Here is a 16,135-nt window from a genome sequence, read left to right on the forward strand (position 1 = left end):
TCTATCACGTTTTATCAATAAAAAAATTTTATTGATTTTTTAATCAGCATTCTAAAGCAAAAACTCGTATAAGGTATCATTATGGCTCCTTTTGGTTGTGAGGAAAAAATAAAGTAAACAGAAATAAAAGAAAAATATTTTTTTTAAAAAAAAGGATTAAAGTAAAACATTGTGTAGTTTGGTTAAAGATAAATAGGTGAAAAATATAATGAAAATAAGATATTAAATTTGTTTGATTTGAATAAAATGGAAAGAAATTTTTCTTAAAAACTTATAAAAGTACAATTGTACCCTTATTATACCTGTGTCATCAACCAATAACCTTGATGAATGAATAAAGATAGGGTTAAAGGGGACTTTTAACACTTGATACATCGCCCCTATTTACTCCCGTCAATTCATTGAAAAGAGAGAGAATTTGGATGAACTTGACTGAACTTAAACTTAACTGTCATACTGAACAACTAGACATTTCTATAACTCTTAAAAAATATATTTTATTTCATACGAATCATAAACAAATATTAGATATTTATAATAATTTAATACCATGCTGAACTAAACGAATTAAACTCTCTTGATAAATGACTTTGTCTTTAAAACCAACCACTCAACGAGGGAGTCTAGAAATTATAAAATATCAAGGTAATTGATAACCAATTTGAAAATGTGTTATGGAACTCGAAACATTATTTCAGAAGTTTAACGTCTTGTTTGAGATAGTTTTGAGGTTTTGAAAATTAACAACCAGGTATTAGTTTTAGTTTTAAAAAAAAATTGAAACCAGTTTTTAAAATATGAATGGTTTTAAAATAAATTAATTTGAAAGTTTCATATCATATTAAAATTAATTTAAGAATGTTATCATATAATGGTGACAACAATAGTTATGGTAATAATGTTAACCGTAACAATGATAATAAACATACAGATATTATGATAATGACGTAAAAGTGATAATTAGTGATAATAACAATAATATTATTAATAATAATGATAATGACATAAAAATAGTGACAATGTTAATAATAATGGTGGTGATAATGATAATAATGAGGATGATCATAATAATGTTAGTGATAACAATAATGCAGATGATGGTAATGAAGACAATGATGATAGTAATAGTCGTGCTAATAATAAAATATGAAATGGTGAAATATATTTTTTTTTAATCAAAAATTAAATTCATAAAATCTTTTTTATTGATTTTGAGAATAAATATAAAAATGTTTCAAGAATAATTTAAAAATCATTTCAACTTCATTTTTTTTCTCAAAAACATCTTATTTTAAAATTTAAATTTGAAAAAAAAAACAAAAAAAAAAAACTCATAATCATCCCCGAACGGGCCCTAAATTAAATAAGGGTTTAAAACTATGGATTATCTCTTTTACAATTTTCTTCTTAAATCAGGCTTCCAGTAGAAGTAAGAATCTAATTTTTTATGGTTATCTCTTTTACTTATTAATAATTAAAATTTCGCATATTAACAAGTTTCTTATATAATAATATTAAATTTACACTGTAACCGAAAAAATATAAAATTTACGCCCTTTTAAATAATTAGTCATTTAAAAGTGTTTTTTTTACAAGGGATTTAAAAGTGTTTTTAAAGCCCTGATGCTGAACTTTAAGGGAAAAAAAAAGCCTTGACCCTCTGTTAATGTTTTTTATAAGCTTTTGATTCAAAGATCATTAATTAGGCAAAACCCTTTCACAGTTTCACTTCAAATTTATTTTTCAAACATCATTAATAAGTTGAAAATCTTAATAATAAGCTAAAATAAATTCGCAAAGTCAAAACTACTACTCCATATGTTTCTTTCAATAAAATCTAAATTAAAAGTGATGTTTATTTTTTTTAGAAGATTTAATCTATAATGTCTTTTGTATTATTAATTTTAAATTAAAATACTCCTAATTAAATTAAAGAGAAATTGTATTAATAAACATTGAGAAGCGAGAGATACATTAATGATGATATTTTAAAAAATATATAAATTTAAGATAAATTTATTATTATTAATTAAATTAATTATTTTTCTTAATTATGATGAATGAAGTATTTGAGTCATATAAATAGAACAAATGTATCTTTTGAATCAACATTTTAAGAATAAACTGACTGACTCAAATTCACTTTTAACTAAAATTCATTACTCCCTTTGTTTTAAACGTCGTTCTAGCCAAAGAAAAATTGTTTCAGAAAATTGTTGTTTTACAAAACTAACGAGGTATTAATTATTTAAATATTCCAATTAGTTATTGTTTCACAAAACTAATGAAGTATTAATTATTTTTTTATGGAATAGTTTTTGGGGATAATTAATTAGAGAAATAAAATATATTAAAAAGTTACATAGGATTACTTCCGTTTTAAAATAAGTTCTGCGCTTAAAAAAATTATCTTGATATAAGTGTTGCATTTTTATCATTAATTAATTATTCTTTTTTTTTATAAAATATCGCCAATAAATGTTATTTTAATTTTTGAATCTAATATTAATATGAGAAAAAAATTATATACTAATAACTGATAGATCATTATCTAATCATAATTTATTATTTACCGTGAGTTTGTTCATTTTATGATAATGATCTTAAAAATTAAATTAATGGTGAATTGTGACCATTAAATTCTGTTAACATTATTTATTTAATAAGATTAATTTTTGAATCTAATATTAAGAGTAATATTTTGACAAGTGACAAGCAGGGTCCTAAAGGTTCTACTTAAGAAACTAATAGAATTTTTTTTTTTTATTGAAATACATAAATTTATACTGTTTATTATTTTCATTCTTCCATGATTTTGATAATGAAAACTTTTTTTAACTCCTTAACCAGTATTTTTATAATACTAATTAACAAAACTAATATTTTTTATGAAATTTAAGTTATTAATTATATTTTTTAATACATATATCAAAACCTTAAATCTCATATAAAAACAATTATAGTAATTATTTTTCAAGTTCGTGAAGTCTAATCAAATCACACCCATATCCATTTCAAGCAAAAGCTGACTTTCATGAGACAAGAACAATGTTTTTGTTGAACATTTAATATACGCTATATGAGCAGCAATTAGTAGTAATTATGCATGATAGAATCGGTACTTTGGAGTTTGAATGGGAGAATCCAATTCAATTGGTCTCCTCAAATTTTGAAGTATAATCAAATTCTTAGCCGTCTTATTTTTGTTGTTGATGTTACTATTTTTCTACTTTAGCTCGTGCTTTTATATAGAAGATTCAGTAAGAGGAAAAAATGTGAATATTAAAGACCAATATATAGTGAATAAAAATCACTTATCGCAGTATAACTCTACTAGGTAACCTCTTCCTATTATAAAGACATATTCCAATTATATATTAACTGAGATTATTCACTTATTGACTTAAGCATTTTTTTCTTAATGTATCCCACCATCATATCATATGGAGAAACTCTACATATCAAATAAGAGAGGTAGACATCGGTCTAAAAAATACTTCAAAATTTGATAAAAACAACTCATAAATAATAATAATCAAGTAACATCTCATTTACTATGTCACAAGACCATTAGGATTACTGGATTAGGAAGATAGTTTACATAATTAATTATTTTATTTACGATATTTCACTTAGTTAAACTATATGCGGATATGCGAATCATTTTCTTAATTATTTTTCTGTTTAATATTACATTTTATATTGTATAATTTATTAAATTTATAATTTATAGAATATAAAGTATAAAAAATATATTCTTAAATAAGTAGAGATCTTCTCATATAATATAAATAATTTTGTTATTCGGTTAAAAAATAATAATGGGAAATGCTAGACTCTGAAATCTCCAATAATATGAAGTAAAATTCAAAACCGTGTCTGCAAGTCAAAGAGTTTGTTGGTTGGACAGACGCATGGAGCCAAACGACGACGAGCTTGAAAGTCACGCGACTGTAGTGAACTTTACCTTCTTTTCCTATTCTACCATAAACAAATGCATATATACAGAGTTAATTTGTTTAAAAAAGTATTTTTTTTAAGAAATAGATATGATTTACTTTAAAAAAACTGCTTATTTTAAATAATAACAATTTACACAAACACATCAAAAAATTTATCTTAAAAAAATTCACCCATTGGATAATACAAAAAATAATCATTGGTTCATATCATCTCCCTCCATCTAAGATTGTTGTTTTCATGAGCAATATTTGAAACTGTTTGATAGAGAGGTTAAAACATAGGGACAAATTTAAAACAATTTTGTTGAGCGGCGGAGGCCAAAATTCTAACTCCGAGTTTAGTGGGAAAGTAGAAAGACACCATATGTCAACGTGATACCAGATATGAATATATGATATGCCATGTTCCGTTGAAAAATCGTGTTGCTTCCCACCTACAGTATATAGTTTTATTATTTAGTCATAATTAGTCGTATTCTATTATTTGTTTATTTATATTTTAATAATGTTATCACTTTTATCATACGCGTGTGGTTTCTAATCGAGCAGCTTCCTTTTCCACTTGGGTCTTCACAATGGACACGTTAGAAAAATTCTTATCATTTTTCATCGTTTCCTTTCTTATTCGAGCCTTTTTTTTAAAAAAAAAAAAACTTCAATGGATTTATGAACTCGTGGACAATGATTGCAAGTGGCAACGCAAGTTTAGATAAGTTGCTATAACAACATTAAATTAGGATAAACACATAAGAAATCATTTTTAATAAATTATTAATGAAGTATTTTATATTTTCAATTAATTAAAAATTATACATAATTTTTAAAGTAATATTTGACAAAATAATAAAATTCAATTATATAAAAATAATTTTATCTATAAAAATTAAAAACAAATAACAAAAAATTTATAACAACTCACTTTCCTTTACTCAAACAAGTAATTAAACAAGATTCTGTTTGTCAATCAAAATCTTTACCTTAACAATATATTTTAATTAAATTTAATATAAAATAATTTTGTAACATCAGTCTTTCAAATTCATTTAATAGATTTTTCTTAAATATAATATTTTTCGGCTGACTTTTTCAAGAATTTAAAATTAGATTTTTTTACAGAAAAATTAGACTTAAAATGAGGAAATAAAAATTATGAACAGTGAATTTTATTTGGCGGGCATGTGGTCCACGACATGTATGAGTTGGTCAACGACCTTTGACAGAGTTGCTGAAACTTAGGTCCACCATTTCCGACTTCGACGTCATCCTTGTCGGGGCCTTTTGTCATTTGAGTAATTTTTTATTTTACTCTTTGAGAAATTTAAACGCCATTTTGTAATTTTTTTCACATTTATCAATTATAAAAAATCATATTTAATATAATTTTCAAGTTATTGTTATAAAAAGCAAATTTATTATATATAAAAATTTGTAGGATTTAAAATAAAATTTAAGGACAGATTCAAAACTTTATAAGATTATTTTGTGATAAAATTTACAACAAAAGTCTCGATAAATAACATTGAAAACTAATTTACTGGCCAAACATTTATAAATACCAATACATAACAAGTGTAATTTTAAAAGAATGAATCAAGGATTTATGAAATCTTAAATTTTGATTTTTTTTAACTTTTAAATATTATTTTATAATATTTTTAAAATTTTAATTTTAGAGAATAAAAGTATTAGAAAATGTTCAGTCAATACAAGAAAAAACATAGTAATAAAAAAATTTAAAATAAATTAGAAGTGCTATTCATTATTTTAAAAAAATGATACAAAAATATATCATTTAAAAATATTTTTCAAAACTACTCTTATTATTTTATTTTATTTTTAACAAAAATTTATTCAGATCTCCCTTATTTTCATTTTGATTTTATATTAAAAGTCAGATCTACATTTTTATTTAATTATCCTCTCAAAATTTGATTAATTATATTCTTAATTTTTTATTTTTTATTTATTATCATACCTTTAAATTTAAAATACTTATGTTTTATTAATTATGATTTTTTATTTTATATTTTTACTTTAAAATTATATTGAAATCAAAGATGCTTATACGATAAACTTATAATAAAGTCATTTCAAATATTATTTTTGCTCTCTTTTAATAAATAAATAAAAAATTTAATATTTAATCACCAATTATTATGTAAAATTCTAGTCCCGACTATTCATTATAAAACCTTTATTAAAAAAATAAAAGCTATAGAATTAATAAATATTTAATGTGGCTTAATAATTTCGAGTAATTTTTAACTAACACGTATAATATATCACGTTATCTATTGTCAATACGCTCCTTTTTGTCTTCTATAGGCGAAAAAGAAATATCATTTCCATGCCTGGAAAATCTGAAAGATATAGTGGAGAACTGGATGTTACATAAGACAACTAGGAACTTTCGCAGATGAAAGAACAAAATCAAAACAAAGAGCATATAAATTAAATTGAGGATTTAAATTCCGGTATGCTATATAGCCTGACTTGGAATTGGAAAGTTTTTTTTAGTAAATTATTACTCCTGCTTCACATTTTTTTTTATTTGTTATTTTGATTCCTTTTGAGGATAAAGATTAAAGAGAGCCATTAAAAAAAGACACCTGTCTATTAGTTTAGTAAAGAAAGACATATAAAGACAATGTTGGTTAGTCATAAAAACCCTCCAAATCACAATTTAAAGAAGAGTAATAATAAGAGATAGGATAAATAATCATATTTCTGTTATTGAAATATGAAAATATAAAATTTAATCATCAAAAATATAAAAAGTGTGATAAATATATTTAATCGTTAACTTCCGTCTATTACCATTAATAAAATAGTCTACATGACACATAGGGATGAATTTGTCACTGAAATGATTGTCAATATGACCCTATCTAATTGCAAATTATAGGAGCGTATTTGTCATATAATATTTTCTTGACTTTTCCTCTTCCTGTTTTGCTGACAAATGCGTACCTGGAAGATGAAAAATATAAAATTTAGTTCTCAAAAGTGTAAAAAGTGCGACAAATATATCTAAACGTTAACTTTCGTCCGTCACCGTTCATAAAATAGTAAAGATTCAAAGAAGGAAAATATGAGATATATTTATCTTTTATTTATAGTAGATTGTGACTAATTATTATAATTTAAATTTTTTTGTAATAATTGGTACAGTGTAACAATGTTTGTTTTGGTAGACTGATACAATGTTTATTTTAGATCATTTTTATTGTGATAGACAAATTATGATTGATAATTAATATTATCATTATTATCATGTTTGTTTTAAATTATATTTGTCAGTATATTTTTTAAAGTGATTATTGTATTGTTATGCTTATAACAATAACAAATGAAAAAAAAATTATCCAAAAATTATATTTTACCCTTAAATGAAACGAAATTCATTTTGTAATAAGAGTAATAATAAGAGATAGGATAAATAATCACTTTTATCTTTAAATATATAATTTCCTGTTAAATGTGTTATGTTCTTGAAATATGAAAATATAAAATTTAGTCATTAAAAGTATAAAAAGTGCGATAAATATATCTGACCATTAACTTCCGTCTATCACCATTAATAAAATAGTTTACATGACATATAGAGATGAATTTGTCACTGAAATGATTATCAACGTGACCCTATCTAATTGCAACCATAGAAGCGTATTTGTCATATAATATTTTCTTGACTTTTTCTCTTTCTGCTCTGTTGACAAATGCAAAATTTAGTTTCCAAAAGTGTAAAAAGTACGATAAATATATGGGAACGTTAACTTTCGTTCGTCACCGTTCATAAAATAGTAAAGATTCAAAGAAGGAAAATATGAGATATATTTATCTTTTATTTATAGTAGATTGTGACTAATTATTATAATTTGAAGAAATTCATAATAATTGGTACACTGTTACAATGTTTGTTTTGGTAGACTGATACACTGATTATTTTAAATAATTTCTATTGTGATAGACAAATTATGATTGATAATTAATATTATCATTATTATCATGTTTGCTTTAAATTATATTTGCCAGTATATTTTTTTTAAGTGATTATTGTATTGTTATGTTTATAACAATAACAAATGAAAAAAATTTATCATAAAATTATATTTTATCCTTAAATGAAACGAAATCCCAGGTTTAACAAATTAGTGCAATAGAAACATACTTGTATTTAGGTACAATAAAAAATTACTAACATTTTCATCTAATAATGATAATTTATTTACTTTTTTGTCTATTGAAATATAGTGACATTTATGTCCAAAACAAATTATTGATATTTTTTTCCAATAAAAAAATTATTGACATTTACGTCTAAAAATAGTATCTTACTGACATGTTTATCCAATCTAGTTAACATGACTATGTTGACAATCATTTCAGTGACAAATTTGTTCTTCTATACCACATAAACTATTTTATTAATTGTGACAGACAGAAGTTAACGACTATATATATTTGTCTTACTTTTTTACCCATTTAGGAAATAAATTTTGTATTTTTTATTTTATAGGGATACATTTATCAGCGAATTAGTCATTTAAGAACAAAAATAACTATTTAACTTTTATGTTATTCAAACTAAATGGAACACAAAGACATACATAGTATGCAACAATCAATGTTGGCTTTTTTTTTTTAAAGACTAGTGTACCTTACACTTTGACTTAGTACTTCTTTGGTTAGACCAGAAACAGGTCATTCACATTAGTTAGCCTTTTTAGGATTCAAACCGTATTCACATATCTATTTTACGCTTATTTATTTCTAAATTAATTCCTAAGCTGGGACTAAAGTTGGTTAATACTTGATCAACAAAAGTCCGTTGCAACTTGCTAGTATGAAGTATCTACATAAATAGAGGTGACAAATAATAGTCACAAAGGAAATTTTATGTTCGTTTGGGTACACGATCAATTGGGCGGGCCCGAGATTCAGTTGAATACTACTTGTTTTGGTTTTTGAACAGTGAAACACTATTCAAAGCGGTATAAAAAAGCCCAAAAACGTATCAGCCCTACTTCAATTTTTATTTCGTCTTCAATATTTTGGTTTTATCTAGTTCTATATTTATTTTTAATGGTTGAAACATACATGAATTTAGATATAATTTTTAATCCAATAATGTCATATATGCTTCAACGTATTAAAATAAATATGTTTTTTGTTTTAAACATTATGATTTTGGTATGTTTGTAAAATTTTCCTTTATAGCTCACATTCTTGCACTAGTTTTGTTGACTCATCAATTTAAGTGCACGCACTTCATTTGTTCCTTAAGGAAACCCCCATTAAAATTGGAACATCGAATTCCATTTAGTCTCATGTGTTACAAAGTAAGTATAATTAACCCATGTTAATCTACATATCAAGTCAACGACAAACATTAAAAATATTTGTGCGGCAGTGTGAGAATCAGGAAAGGAGATGACACGAAAGAAGAATTAATTATATGTTATTTAATTAGCTTTTACAAAAGAAAGAAAGAAAACAAAGGGAGTGGTGATTTTGATTCATTAGCGGTTTGTTTAATTGTAATAGCAACATGTTTAGCCTTGATTTTTTATTTTTTTTTGTAAGGTTAGGCGAAGGGCAGTGGTTAAAGGACAATAAAAGACATAAGGCAGAACATAAAGAGTAAAGAGGATGAGGCATTCGCTGCCCACCATTCATCGAAGATAAACTTTGAAATTAAAAAAAACATATATGAAGAGCTCATCATATTGTTTCAGTGATATATTATCCCTACAACGTAATAATAACCAAAACAGCAGAGAGAAGAGAAGGTGTAGACAAACACAATCTCTAATGGCACTCAGGATGTGGGCTTCTTCCACTGCCAATGCACTCAAAGTCTCTTCTACCTCCAGACCTCATCTCTTGCATCCTTTTTCTTTCTCCAGATGCTTGTCTTCCGGTATTTACTCACACACACACACACACACGCTATCTATTTTACAAACATACCAAAATCATAATATATGAGTATGAATATCATCTTCACATTTCACTTTATTTTTCTTATCTATTTGCATGTGGAAGCAGAGGCCTAATTTACTTGTTTTGCTCACATCTTTTTGCTTGCTTCGCAGTCTTGGATGGACTTAAGTATGCAGATTCACACGAATGGGTCAAGCACGAAGGCTCAGTCGCCACCATTGGTATCACTGACCATGCCCAGGTTGGTTGCTTGCACCTCTTCTTAAGTGAAAATTTGTTCCTTTACGAGTTTATCGTTTATCGGCATCGTGTGATTCATGTAATTGATCTCACCTTGGTGAGACAAGACTGTATATTGTTTTTGTTCAGCTTGCTAACCCAATAAAGCGATACTTTTGTTTTTGGGTTGCTTGAACTTATGATGTGTGTTAGTGTCAAATTATAGTGTGTATTGTAACATCTTTTTTCACTAACACCAAGGTTAGTAGGAAAGGTTGAATTAAAATTTAACCATGTTAATGGTTAGAACTTTATTCTTACGATTTAATGGAAATTGTGCAAGGGTCTATGTATAGTATTAGTATACATGTATATGTTGAATTAAAATTGAACTAGAACTTAAATAATGTTAGCACACAAGTGAAGGCTGAAGGTGTCCAATTGCAGGACCATCTTGGAGAGGTTGTGTATGTGGAGCTGCCAGAATCAGGTGGCACAGTTACCCAGAAGTCTGGCTTCGGAGCCGTTGAAAGTGTTAAAGCAACAAGTGACATAAACTCTCCAATCTCGGGGGAGATTGTTGAGGTTAACAAAAAGCTCACAGAGACACCTGGCCTGGTGATCAATTCTAACTTTTAACCCAATATCTCTGTACTATGTATTTGGTCTAAGGAGAACTTTTGTTGCAAAAACTAAAAAAATTGAAAACTTGCGTGAGGTTACTTATTACAATGCACTGTTAGGGTAACAATTTTTAGATTATCAACTTATAAGAAATTATGTTAGGTATAACATTTAAAGTCAACAAAATTATTGTACATATAATTTCTTGATCGACTTGACAGTGTAAAAGTGTTACACTATCGGCCTATATACTATTTACTCTTATACATGCATGGCTGTTTATTTTGATATTGATGATTTGAATTACACTGTTGAATTGCATTGTCTTCTAATCAGCAGCTTATATACATGCTCATAATTATTTTATTTTTCTACTTTTCCCACTTTAAGGTCAACTCAAGCCCATACGAAGATGGATGGATGATCAAAGTAAAGCCAAGTGATCCATCTGAATTAGATTCCTTGATGGGTCCAAAAGAGTACACAAAATTTTGTGAAGAAGAAGATGCTAGTCATTAAAGTTTGAATTGAATTGGTTCCTGCAGTTATATGTGGGACTGACTGTTCTTTACATGTTTATGATTTTATTATCTTCTGAACAGTTTTTTAATATGCAATATAACTGGTTCTTTCCGTTTTCTCTTCCCCTTCTATTGTCTTTTGTCACCGACACTTCAGTGTGTCTACATTCTAATTTCTTAAAAGAACAGAGCTCATTAATATTATGTTTGAAGCAAGCTTTAGAAGTTTGAACCTTGTTGAAGTTCAAACAAGCGGTAGCCGCATGCTTATGTTTTCTCATAGACGAAATTTTTAAAGTGCTTTGAGAGTATTCCACTAAAAAGGAAATATGCGATATGCATAACAATTTAGGCTGTTGAATTAAATTTAAAATATTGTATAATAAATTAGTCAAATTTTAGAGCAGTACTCTAGAGAGTACTTCATGATTGGCTCATTAATTGACACAGTGAGGAGTACATATACGACGTTGTAGTTTTGGGTTTTAATGGATACACAGATTGTAGCAATCCTTGAGAACCAATAAATTGTGATTTTTTTGGACCTTTAACAAGATTTACACCCTGAGAACAATACCAAACTAAAATAAGAAACAAGCTCCTTTATCAAATAAAAGAGATTAAGGTCTACTTTATTAAATTAAATTTAACTTGTACATCTAAACTTTTAGAAAAAAAATTTAAAAAATTATATGAGAAATTAAAAAAAAAATTGAACTATATAAGTTGATTTTAACTTATAAAAAATCATTTATTTTAGGGCTTCATTGTCTTTTACTATAAGTAATTACTACTATTAAAAAATAATTATCAACAATTAAGGTACCACTTGTTAGGTTGACTTTTTTTATTTTATATTTTGTTTAAAAGTCAGGTGACTTTAAGCCTGGTATAAAACAATTATAGAGAAAAGTAGATTGATAGTTGAACTTAAGAGAAATAGGCGCGTGATTTGATGTTGATAGGAATTTACAATATAGATTGGACAAGAGGCGAAGTTTCATATTTAGATATCTTGATAAGAATTTTTTCAAATCATAAATCAAAAGTGAACAAACTCTAAACTAATCAAAATTCAATAATAATAAAAAATTACAGTGCCATGCTAATGCAAAATTTCTTCGTCCCCCAACCCCAATGACTTTAAATTTATTCAAATACTATCATAGTATACTGGGTTGCCGCCCTAGCTTGATTAATTATGTGGCTTTTATAATTCTTGCAGAGCAATTGTCTGAAGGCCTTGGCACCGGTAGGTAAGTGGCTGGACAATCTGGATTAATTCTCTCCATCCTGCACCGTTTAATTGTTTAAGACCCATCAGATATCACACACCTTGTTTCCTTTTTCGTCATTTGGTTTCTTCACACGTAAAACAAAGGTTCTTTGATGAACAAACAATTTCAAAAATACAAAAAAAGAAATTTATTTTTTACGGATTCTATGAAAAATAAAAGTTATGTTTATTTGATATAATTATAAAATCTTTTTTTTTTTATTTTAAAAACTAGTTATAATCATAATTAAGTTTCTAAAAATTACATAATTCTCAGAACACTATTCTTGAGTTTTATATCTTTTCAAAAACTTAAATAAACATTGAAATTTTCTTTTCAAAATAAAAGTATTATTATTGGTTAAAACTCAAGTATAACTTATTAAATTAATAAGGTGAGTCTCATTCTGTATTTAGTAGGTCCTATTCTCAATTTATTAGAATTTATGAAAATTTTATAATAATAAAAGAATATGACGAAAAAATAGTATCTTACTAATATTCTTATTTATTTTTCAGCAAATGGGTCTAGAGCTTGACGTGGCAAATTGAAACAGCATTCTACTCCTTCAGTTTAATAAGTCAATGGTTGCAATGTGAAAGCAAATTTATTAACCTGTAGTTAAGAAGAAAATGATGGAGGAAAATGGTGATCTCAAGTTTGGCCAGGTCGCTCCCAGGACAAAACCTGCTTCCCAATCCAAACGGAAGGAAAGAATGAGTGACAAAACAAAATTTCACAATTAGAAAAATATGATACACATACAACAATAATTTATATATCATTATCATATTTACGTTGTTAAAGAATGAGTGACAAAACAAAATTTCACAATTAGAAAAATATGATACACATACAACAATAATTTATATATCATTATCATATTTTATGGGTATCTCTCTTTTTAATTCTATCATTTATTATAGTTTAATTTCAATTTTTTTTTCTTTTATCTCTTCCTCTCTTAATTGTATATTTTATTGGACAAATTGTTGTACAAGTATCATTTTTCTGTTAGACTATACATACTTCCCATCTTGAAGGATCGTATTCTTTTGGATTGCGATAAGTTTCAGGATCCATGTGAACCCCTCGGTTCCAAACTAGAACTTTCCATCCTTTTGGTATAGTATAACCTGCAATTTTTCATTTTCATTTGTTTTAAATGTTAAGGTGATGTAATGATCGTACAAAAAAAATATCAAGCGTAATTAAGGAAGCATTGAAAATATATATATAGGATTGAATAACTAACCATTGATGTTGAGATCAACCTTTGCCTGTCTAAAGTTCGCAAAAGAGATACTTGTTCTGCGCAGCATCTCGTCGATAACCTAACGTAGAATATATTTAATTATGTCAAAGCATTATTATTAATAATGATTCAGACTCATAAATATAGATTACATATGCCATCAAAAACTTATTATCAGAATATCAGTATTCAGTCATATAATTAGACATTTAGACCTTCCAACCATAACATTAATTGAAAGTAGAAACTGCATATACCTTTGAAAGATATTCCATTTGCTTAATTTCCTTAAGGTTGAGCCCTTTCTGTGATAAAGGTCTTGTTTCCATGATCTCTTCTTGTTCTTTCTGAAAGGTTGCATATAGGTTTTGTTTTTTTTAAAAAATAGGAATATTAATTATATATCATAAATTCAAACAATATATATAAACCTTTTACCAATGAATACATAGATTGATGAAAAAATAAACCTTAGCCCTTTGGAAGACAAGTGGGTGTTCCGTGAGGTAGATGATGGTCCACAATATTCCATGAGCAGAGCTTTCGTAACCAGCTAACAAGAAAACCAGAAGTAAGTCTATAATGTCTTCATCTTCCAGCTGCCTACCGTCTTCATCTTTGACTTCCATCAATAAATCCATCATATCTAATTTCCTCCTCTTTGTTTTTGTAATTGTATTATTGGTCCTTCTCTTTTGGTCCACCAAGCCTTGCAGCAACTTCATCAACTTCTTTCGTGCCTGAATATACTTACATTAAATATTATAATCCACACCATCAATAACATAAATTAAAGAATTGTTTTTTCTTATGTTAATTATCTGGTAACTTCAACATCATAGAATTACAACTTGTTTAAGTTGAATTAATTAACCTTGAGTGCTTTGTAGAATGGAAAGCCTGGGAGATTGATAGCCAGTGACTTCATTCCCCGATTCAAATCTTTGTACAAGTTTTCGAACAAGGCCAGGTCTACATGATCAACATCAGAGCCCATGAAGATGGTGGTGAAGACCTTAAAAGCGAACTTCCTTAACTCTGTGAGGAACTCACAAGGCGTGTTCATGCTAGACAACTCTTCCAACCGTTTCACAGAAGCATGTTCTATGAGACCTATGTACGTGGACAATGCCTCGTGGCCGGTTATGGGAGAGGTGATTAGGCGGCGAAGGCGCTTGTGTTCAGCATTTGAGATGCCATGGAGTGATCTCTTTCCGGTGAGGGCCGTGGTGGAAGGAGGGTATCCAAGCTTGAGATTTTCATCATCTGTGAGAACCTTACGGCACGTCTCTGGGGTGCAAACTATGATGCTGGGGCTCCCAAACAAGTACGTTCTGTACATACCCGTCCTGCCATATCTACATACATACATATTGTTATGTAAATTATCGACCGTCAAATCCACGGTAATTTGTCTGTATTACAGACAAACTCGTGCTCCACGACAAATTTACTCGAATAACAAACATTCTTGTAGTAAAACGAAAGTATAATAAACAGAAGGTGATCTTGAAATATACAATAATAATAATAATAATTTCTAGCAACTTGTAAATGCATGTGTGTAGAAGAGAAAAGTGACCTGGAAACAAGGTCATAGATGAAGGAATCAGGGTTAGACTTAAAAGCTCTGAGGAAGGTGGGCATGTTCCCCAATAAAGGCCAACCCAGATGACCTGGTGGGAGAGGGTGTTGCAACTTTCCCTGAAGCCTAGAAACATAGTACCATTCATTCACTCTCCTAAGAAGCCCTAATAGAAATGCATAACCCAACAAGGCTGCAACTAGGATGAGCCACAAAGAACCTAGTAACGTCATTTTTAATTTGAATATATATGCTGTTTATTTACAATCTCTCTCTTTAATTAGGAATCCCACCACTACGTTTCTCTTGCCGCCCAAGATTATTCACGGTATTTATAGTGTGGCATTCCCCCCCCCCCCCCCCCCCCAAAAGTATATACCAAACTTACGAAAATAGTGTAAGTCCATGAAAAAGTCAAATTAAGAGAAAATTAACTCTCTTACATATTGTCAACTTTTCCATAATTACTTTTCAAGCTACGTCAATTAGGTAAATTTGTAAAAAAAAAAAAAAAACAATTTTTTGGTTTGAATGGTCACCATTCCGTACTCCCTCTTGCTTGCATGTTGAAAAACTAATAATACGCTGTTGATGATATAGTCTGATCATGTTGTGAATTTTGATCTGTGATTAATATTTGATTATTCACGGCTAGTTATTGTCATGGTGGTTTGTCAAGTGGACTTAATTAGTTTTAAACAATGGATGCATTGAGTGAAAATTTAAGCAAAGATCTTGGGGACCAA

At 27.7% G+C, this 16,135-nt stretch overlaps 2 protein-coding genes across 3 annotated transcripts; one reads left to right on the plus strand and one right to left on the minus strand.

Moving 5' to 3' along the window:
* The first annotated feature begins 9,630 nt into the window (after positions 1 to 9,630).
* LOC100306654 (uncharacterized) lies at positions 9,631 to 11,402 on the plus strand. The gene is made up of 4 exons (NM_001251302.2): positions 9,631 to 9,885; positions 10,061 to 10,149; positions 10,575 to 10,745; positions 11,142 to 11,402. The coding sequence occupies exons 1-4, from the start codon at positions 9,675 to 9,677 to the stop codon at positions 11,268 to 11,270; spliced, it is 600 nt and encodes a 199-aa protein (NP_001238231.1). The 5' UTR covers positions 9,631 to 9,674; the 3' UTR covers positions 11,271 to 11,402.
* Positions 11,403 to 11,528: 126 nt separating this feature from the next.
* On the minus strand, positions 11,529 to 15,687 carry LOC100775911 (beta-amyrin 11-oxidase). Of its 2 annotated transcripts, XM_041016822.1 has the most exons (8): positions 15,387 to 15,687; positions 14,679 to 15,162; positions 14,275 to 14,544; positions 14,062 to 14,151; positions 13,805 to 13,883; positions 13,580 to 13,685; positions 13,165 to 13,287; positions 11,529 to 12,565 (listed from the first exon to the last, which is right to left on the minus strand). In XM_041016822.1, exons 1-8 carry the CDS (start codon positions 15,620 to 15,622, stop codon positions 12,472 to 12,474), a joined length of 1,482 nt encoding a protein of 493 aa, XP_040872756.1. In that variant the 5' UTR covers positions 15,623 to 15,687; the 3' UTR covers positions 11,529 to 12,471. The 2 variants fall into 2 exon arrangements, with proteins under 2 accessions (XP_040872756.1, XP_040872753.1); XM_041016819.1 differs by lacking the exon at positions 13,165 to 13,287 and having other exon boundaries at positions 13,579 to 13,685.
* Positions 15,688 to 16,135: the final 448 nt, after the last annotated feature.

The sequence above is a fragment of the Glycine max genome, chromosome 1, assembly GCF_000004515.6.
Source record: "Glycine max cultivar Williams 82 chromosome 1, Glycine_max_v4.0, whole genome shotgun sequence".
NCBI classification, from domain to species: domain Eukaryota; kingdom Viridiplantae; phylum Streptophyta; class Magnoliopsida; order Fabales; family Fabaceae; genus Glycine; species Glycine max.

Coding starts and splice junctions, on each gene's coding strand:
- LOC100306654 (NM_001251302.2), top strand. CDS start 9,675: ATGAAGAGCTCATCATATTGTTTCAGTGATATATTATCCCTACAACGT. Junction 9,886..10,060: donor CTCCAGATGCTTGTCTTCCG/GTATTTACTCAC, acceptor CTTGCTTCGCAG/TCTTGGATGGACTTAAGTAT. Junction 10,150..10,574: donor GTATCACTGACCATGCCCAG/GTTGGTTGCTTG, acceptor GTCCAATTGCAG/GACCATCTTGGAGAGGTTGT.
- LOC100775911 (XM_041016822.1), bottom strand. CDS start 15,622: ATGACGTTACTAGGTTCTTTGTGGCTCATCCTAGTTGCAGCCTTGTTG. Junction 13,884..14,061: donor AAATGGAATATCTTTCAAAG/GTATATGCAGTT, acceptor ATTCTACGTTAG/GTTATCGACGAGATGCTGCG. Junction 12,566..13,164: donor CATTTTCTTCTTAACTACAG/GTTAATAAATTT, acceptor TAAACGGTGCAG/GATGGAGAGAATTAATCCAG.